At 40.6% G+C, this 7,964-nt stretch overlaps 1 protein-coding gene across 2 annotated transcripts in view; it reads left to right on the top strand.

Annotated features, from left to right (window-relative positions):
* The first annotated feature begins 590 nt into the window (after window positions 1–590).
* prkd2 (protein kinase D2) overlaps window positions 591–7,964 on the top strand; it is a 42,926-nt gene continuing 35,552 nt past the window's right edge. The window contains exon 1 of one of the 2 annotated variants that reach the window (XM_042486374.2): window positions 591–1,636. In XM_042486374.2, coding sequence (XP_042342308.2) covers window positions 1,307–1,636 — 330 coding nt within the window. In that variant the 5' untranslated portion in view covers window positions 591–1,306. The remainder of the gene's footprint in view (window positions 1,637–7,964) is intronic. The other variant, XM_042486373.2, reaches the window with a different exon arrangement.

The following is a 7,964-nucleotide window of genomic DNA, read 5'->3' as shown; positions in this document are numbered from 1 at the left end:
GTGTTTGTGACCAAGGGTAATACGTTTTTCTTCTCATCTGCATGCTTTCAAAATAAGAGTAGATTTCTGGAGCAAACTCACAGTCATGCTGATGACTGTGGTAACCCAGCCTCAATTCTAAGTATACTGTATATTCGGGTGTGTGCAAAGTACCACCCTCCTTGCCCTGAAAGTTCCCTATTTTTCAGTCAACTTTGCACAAAACAACTCTGCAGTAGGTGTGATCCTATTCTACAGCCTGCCTGAGGTGTGTCTACTAAAAATGCAAAGAAAAAAGGTGCTAAAAAGTTTAAAAAAAAAAAAAAAATTCAGGAAATAGAGTTTAATGTGGTAAAAAGGAAGAGATGGGAGGGTTTTTGAGCATGGAGCTGCCCCCTCAGGCTGTTTAAGAAGATCTATGCTGGCTTGAGATCAGGGAGGCAGCAAACAAGACAAATAACCCCAAAGCAAGGAAGAGAGGCAGAGAAGGAGGAAAAGGGAGGAGGGAGAGGCCATGGAGTGGGGAGTCAAAAGGGCGGGAGTGTCTGAGAGGCTATTGGCTTCAGGCAGTGTCAGTCATTTCACTTCCTCTCTGGCTGTGGCAAGAGCACAGATGAGAGGACAGGAGGGAGGGGGAGAGGGAGGTACCCTCACACAGCTCTCTCTCTCTCTCTCTCTCTCTGTGCTTTTTCACAAAAAAGACTGAAGTGGGGCTGAAACTGAAACAGGGCAAGTACTCGTAAAAGGAGTGCAGTCTCTTGCTCTCCTTCATTCTCACAGTTTCCTGTTTAAGGAGGCCATTTTGTAACTCAGCCTGGAGAAGAGGCACAACAAAGTTTGGCATTGTTTTTATTTTTTTCTCTCCCACGGCCGGGAGTTTCACAATCGAGTTTGGACTTTCTCCCCTGCAGAGCAACTTCTTTGGACGACAGAGGGGAAGGAAGGAAGAAGGAGGAAGGCAAGCAAGAAGCACGAGAGAAGTTTGCTCCCTCTCACTGTGTCTTTCTTTTCTGCGTCTGTCACAAACATTGCACATGCTTGTCATGCCAGGAGTGTGAAGACTAGAGAGCACAAAAGAAGAGGCAGAAGGGAGGACAGAAACACCACTTCCTGGATAAGGATTTCGTCCTTGATCCACTGGGAGGGGGTGGACACAGGACACAGAGGAACCAGGGGCTCTTTGCTCAGTGTGTGTCCATGTGTCAGTGTGTGTGCCCCTATCTCCTCCACTGAGACAGTTCAAATGAGATTTCTGAGACTGCACCTGGCTGTGTGTTTCTGAGCGTGTATTCTGAGAGCTCCAGGCAGCTAACAAACAGGACTCTGAATGGCTAACGCTAGCCCTTGTATGTCTTCAGGGGCCATGGCCCAGGTGTTCTTTCCTCCTGGGGGCTCCTCACCACCGGGCTCAGCTGTGATGCAGCAGGGGACCCCCATATCCATGCCCTCCATGCCCGCTGCTCAGGGTGGTTTTCCTATGATGGACTTGACACCTGGACAGGGTCCTGGCGGGGCTTTGATACCTTCACTGCCTCCCACTCCAGCAGGAGTTTCCTTCATCATCCAGATCGGCCTGACCAGAGAGTCTGTCTTGATGCCCCAGAGCGCTGACCTGGCCTATGTGAAGCAAATTGCCTGTTCCATTGTTGACACCAAGGTAGGACATGTGGTTTTGTGTATGTGGGGTCATATGTGTGAACCGGGGAGGGTGGCATGTCAGGTAAAACTGAGAGTAAGTTGTCTCCAGATGGAAGCTGTTGATGTACAAGGCTGTCGTGCCACACTTTCATATCTGTTTGTTTTTTTTCTTCTCTTTCGCTCTCCTTTTCTGTGTCTCAGTCTTGCACAAAAGCCTTTGTTTACGCTCTGCTATTCTCACAAGTAAATGAAGGGATTCTACACATTCAAGCACATAAAGTATTTGAACAGAAAGCTGTGACAGACTGAGGAAATGTACAAAATGTCACAGTTTGCTCTGCTCTAATCACAGCAATTAGCATTTTTTCTCCTGTCGCACAGTTGGAAGTGAACACTGTGTTCAATTAGGCTTTGTTATGTCACATCCAGCACTGCAGACTAGCAGATGGATGTTTGATGGGCTCAGTTTTTGAGACAGTTGGATCTGGCTCTGGTCACATGGGCCAACACATCTGCTGAACATGAAACAGGAAATGTAAGTCCATAATTGCAGCAATTAGCATGACTTTTTACCTTATACCATGTCTCAACATGCAGCAATGTCCAATTGCTTAGGAGCACTGTAACTTTCTTTTCGATCAGTAAAAGCAAGGTGCAAACATGAGCTACAGAGAAAACGCAGATGTGAGATCTGAATTTGATATATGTAATCCCAGTGTGCTCCCTCAGTGCGATGTGAATACTAAAATCAGTTTTTCAGTCCTTAGGGAGAAACTTTACCGCCTTGCTTTTACTTGTGTGTGTGTGTGTGTGTGTGAGTGTGTGTACACAAGGGTTGGGGGGAAAAATTAATACAGCATTGTATGATATTTTGTATGGCAATATTGTATCAATACAAGGACAAAAAGTATTGATTTTTTCATTATGTAAATGAAGGATTTTTTTACAAATTCAAATTAAAGTTTTGATCACCTACGAAAACAATAATCAACAGCTTTTTCAGTCCTTTAGACAAATTTTGCTGCAATAAAAATAACTGAAGTTAGATATCCAGATTGAAAACATTATCTTATTAGATAAAACAGATGTTGACAAAGTTTTCCTTTGGGGCGATTATTCGCAGTTCATAAAAAATGTAAATAAATCTCAATATATGTTTTTGCAATACTCAGTATATTGCAAATTTTTTGAAATCACAATATTGTATCATCACCTAAGTATTGTGATAATTTCCGGGGGCCTCTTGTGATTTTCAGCCCTCCTGTGATTGCATAATTTTGTCAAGTATTCTACAACTTGAAGTTGTTCTGTTTTCTACATTCGCAATGCTGTCACTTTGTTTTGTCAACTGCAGTATAACATTTCTACTCAAAATGATGCACCTGTATTGAAAATGTGGCATTCAGCATTCCAACTTTATAAAATAATGATTGAAATTGATACGTTAGCGTATTTTCCAAAAATGAGCAAGGCTATCATTCAAATGCTTTGCAGCCTCTCGGCTGTGTTCAACATTACCGGTTCTCCTGCACAAACTGCTGAGTCTCCATGAGAGGTTTTTATAAGGTCGAATGAGTAAAAGATGTACGGAAATAATGACTTCAAACTAATTCTGTACTAAACTGAAAACTTCAAAACAAACATGTGCAGGGTTGGGGAAGAGGGGTGAAATAGTGACACCCTCTTTGCAACAGGAAGCAATGAGTGCTATGGGAAATATGGTCTTCACAGTATTTGAGAACCACCAGTCATTCAACTATATAGGGCAACAAATGGTCTCCATATATATGCAAAGTAGAAAACACACAGAGGATAACATTATTCAACATTGTTGTGGTAGTTTAAGAAGGCCATGTGATGTTATACGCCAGTTAGGCTGTTTTGATTAGCAGATTTCCACAGCCTGCTCAGAGCAGCTTTGTAAAACTCCCCACAGTTGCAAATCTTCCAGGAAATACTGCTGTCTCCAGCCAGCTTACCCTCTCTGCTAATCTGTTCCTGTGCACAGCAGTCTTTGTTTCCCCCTCTCATATACAGCAAGTGGCTCTCTGGTTTAATTTGGTGAGATAATGCAGGTGCACTGAGCATGTGATGCTGGATCTCTGACATCACTAGCTTTAGTGTGGCATGCTCCCAGCTATGTTTCCATATGATTTGAACAGATGCGGTTTGAACAAATAAGAGGTGTTGCTTAACAAAATGTAAACAGCAGCTGCATGTCTCTGCCTGTCCAGTCCTCTCACAGCTTCATCTTCTTCTCTTCCTCTTTTTTGTATTTTCTGTGACAAACCAAAAACTCTCCTGTGTAATGCAAGAGCATGTTGTTGTTGGGAGTTTTTCATTTTCAGTAAGATTTTGATGCCTTTTATTTTAATTTCCCTCGTTTTTTCAGAGCTAGCATAATGTTCAACTCATTGCCATTAAAAAAAAAAAACACCACAAAATGTAGAGATAAAGATTCATGAACCCTAATCAACCAGTTGCCTCTGTGATTTAACAATACCTGCAGCTGCTAAAAGTCATGTTAAAAAAGATTTTTTGCTGTTTTAAGTGCATAGATTTTGTTTTACATTTGAATCACATGGGACCAGAACAAAGTTGCAAAGCTAATAAAAGCCATGTGCTGCTGCTGCTGGGAGTTTTTGCGTAGGTCACCATGATTAATCAGCAAGGGCTAAGGCGCCTCTACGTTTAGATTTGAAGTTCTTTCACTACCTTTTTTCCCTTGGTGAATCACTTTGAAAATTTGCAAGAAAGAAAATGACTTCATTGAACCTCTGAAAAACAATGGCAAAACAGCTCCCGTCTATGATTCTATGACACGACACACGCTTAAACAAATTGGCTGATTGTGATTTTTATGTATAGTAGAGCTTGCGATGATGCAGTACTATGTGGGAGCCTGTGTGTGTGTGTGTGTGTGTGTGTGTGCATACAGGGATTTTAAGTAACTTAACCCTAGCAGTGACATGCTGCTGTGAGGAAAAAGAGTTGGATGCAGGGCAGAAAGTCAAGAGGTCAGTCTGACATGCAGGTTGCACTAAGGGTAACTAATAAACAACCCAGGCAACAGTACAGTCGAGTGTAATGGTGACAATCCCATAGAAATTCGAACATGGTGACACCCATCTAGACTTAACTGTTTTAGTGTTTTAGACACAGAATGGAATGTTGATTTGTCTGCAGAATTCTATATATACGCCAGTTTGTGGTCCTCGCTCCACAGCATCTAATTTAGAAAAAGACACCCTTGTCAGCAAAAGAAGAGAAATAAACTTTCTGCTATGGTTTGGTTCTTCCTGCTCAGCATTTTCAGTCCCACTGTTTCAGCAACGGGACAGTCAATACACTGACCCCAAATATGTTAGGCTGAATTATGGGGAAATGTGTATAAAATGATGCACGAAAACAAACAAGGGTTATAATTTGGAGTATTTCTCTCAGTATATGCATTGTAGCTTTAACGAGGAGCTGGAACAAGATAAAAAAAGAATATATCTGATCAAATCTGCAACGATTATTGACGATTTATTAGGCAACTATTTTGATATCAGTCGTTGCAATCAAAAAAGTCAAACATTTGCTGGTTCCAGCTTCTTAAATGTGATAACCTTCTGCTTTTCTTTACCATGTATGATAGCATATGAAGAATCTTTTGGACTGTTTTTGAACAGAAGAAACTATTTGACGACATGACTTTGAACTCTGGGAAATCGTAATGAGCATTTTTCACAATTTTTTGACATTTTATTGTCTGAATATCTAATCGATTAAGTGTGTAAATAGTCAGCAGATTATTTCATAATCAAATAATCAAGATTATTTGATAATGAAATAATGAAATAATAAAAATAATCGTTGCTGCCTTATATGTGAAACAATGAGTGAAAGTACAATGATATGAATTTCCCAACTTGAAATATATTTAATGAGAAAAGTGAAACGAAACCGAATGTTAAGGGACTTAACAATTATTTGAATGTACATAGACTGATTTAATTAAAAGTAACCCACCAATGTATTAAACATTAAGACTGAGCTGATTGAAGATAACTGTACTCTGACTACATGCAGCTTTTCTGTGTGGAATTTGCATGCACTCCCTGTGTTTCCTCCCCTTCCAGAATATATGAAAGATTTGTATTAGGATACTTTAGCCAGCTAGTCTTGATTTTGACCAAGGCCCTGACTTTAGCCAACAATAGCTGTCCACTGTTCCTAAATTGTATTGATGGGTCAAATGTAGAGAATGAATTTTCATAAAGGAATGAATTCAAGTATAATATACATTTTTGAATATGCAGTAATGGCTGATGTTTCACAGGCTTCCCATGGTCATGAAAAAATTGTGAAATTTTAAAAGCTGTTTTCCAGGCCTGGAAATACTCTGGAATAAACAGGAAGTTTTGGAAAAGGATTTGGGCTATCGTTAAAATTTTGTCCATAAAATTCCCAAAGCATATCAAACATCATGAAAAATATGTTGCATTTAAAGTTGTAGTAGTACAACAAGTGTTGTGCTGCAGGACCATGGATTGGATTAGCATTTTTTAATCCCCCAAAAAGGGGCGCAGCCTTGACATTTTGTGAAGTACCTGCATGTGTTGGTCTGGTCTGTTGACGTATGCAACTATTTAGTGGCAGGAATGTCTAACTTTCAAGTAAAGATAGAAAATAAGAGCAGTTTGCTTATTTGCAAATTCCTCGGAAGTGCGTGTTTCTAGGCTTAGCCATTTAGAATTACTCAAAGCCATGGAAATGGGGTAAAATATTATGGAAAGCTTTTGAAAATGTATAGGCAAAAATGTGTGGGAACCCTCATTCCACTCTCGTTTTTGTATTTAACCTAATGCAATCCTTTGCGGTGTGGAATTCAGAAGTGTTTTTGTTGAGAGCAGTTCAGAGGGATGAGGTGATCATATTCAGAGTCATTTTTATTCCTTGTCCATCCCTGACTTATTTTTAAAATCAAGCAGGAGAAAACCTTTATTCCCACAAACAAAAAGACACTCAGAGCCTGATCTTTCTCAAGCCTTGTTAGGGCAGTCACACACACTCCTGGCAATCCCCAAAATCCCCTGGATACAGAATTCCTGCCCTGCTAGGCGCAACAGCTTTAGGTGGGAGATTTGGACAATTGACAGCTTGTCCTTGTCTGGCTAGCCGAGTGCGACACATGAGTTGGACTGTGAGTGCACGCATGAATGCCTGCATTGGTGTGTTTAGAGGGGTATTGAAGGCAGTTTGGTACCCCACACCCCCGCCCACGGCCATCTCTCCCATCCCAGAAAGGGTGAGTCACCGATTCTGTTTATTCACAGGCTCCCTTCTTGTGTTCCATTGACACGTTTTTCCATTCATTTCTCTGTGGAGGAGCAAACACTCCTCTGGCTTCAACTTCCAGCAAAGCTAAAGGGGACCTATTATGCTTTTTTTAATTTTCTGTCATAGCCTATATATAATGTTACAGTGTTGGATATTCATATTAAATGTGGCCAAAGTTCCAAAAAATGACCTAAACTTACAAAGTAATCCTTGTGAGCAAAAACTTCAGTTTTCCTACAGTTCTAAATATTCTTGCTATTTTTCTACTTTTAAGACAAGGTGACAGATTTTTTAATGGTCATCTGCTCCAGACACACTACACTGCATTTACACTGAGTACCCTAAACTGCTACATGTAGCTACAGGCTAACATCAGGCAAACATGTAATCTTGGTTGCTGATGTTGTCAGTTTCTGCCAATTTATTATCATATTCCTGCTGGAATATGTCTGATTGGGTTTAGAAGCTTTTATTGGTGATTTCTTAGGGGAGAATGTACTGCTATACGCAGTCATTCCTCAGCTGCAAGTACACTGCTACATGTAGCTTCATGTAGACGCCAGGCAAACATTTCATCTTGGTTGCTGATGTTTTTAATTTTTCCCAGATTTGGGGTTTTATTCCTGCTGGAACTTGTCAATTTGTGTTTATTTTTGATTTTATTGATATTTTTCACAGTAGAAAGAAACACTATTCTCTGTTGCTGTCATTCCTCAGTTGCAATTATGTTGCAGAGCTCATAGATGTATAAAGAGATCTGGATACTGCATTGAAGGCGGGACCATGTCCATTCCTTTGAAACTTTACATTGTCCGGCACGTAGAGCAAGCCCATTAGAGACAGGGTGCCCAGTAGCTCAGTTTGAAGAGCGGGCGCTCCATGTACAGAGGCCACGGGTTCAATTCTGGCCTCGGCCCTGTGCTGCATGTCATTCCCTCTTTCTCCCCCTTTCATGCTTAAACTGTTCTTTCATCACATAAAGGCAAAATAAATCCCCCAAAATAATCTTTTTTTAAAAAAAG

Source organism: Plectropomus leopardus, chromosome 6 (assembly GCF_026936395.1).
Source record: "Plectropomus leopardus strain MGB_pleo_1.0 chromosome 6, ASM2693639v1, whole genome shotgun sequence".
In the NCBI taxonomy this organism is placed as follows: Eukaryota; Metazoa; Chordata; class Actinopteri; order Perciformes; family Serranidae; genus Plectropomus; species Plectropomus leopardus.
Note: the sequence above shows the minus strand (reverse complement) of the source record. Positions and strands in the feature narration are given on the sequence as shown.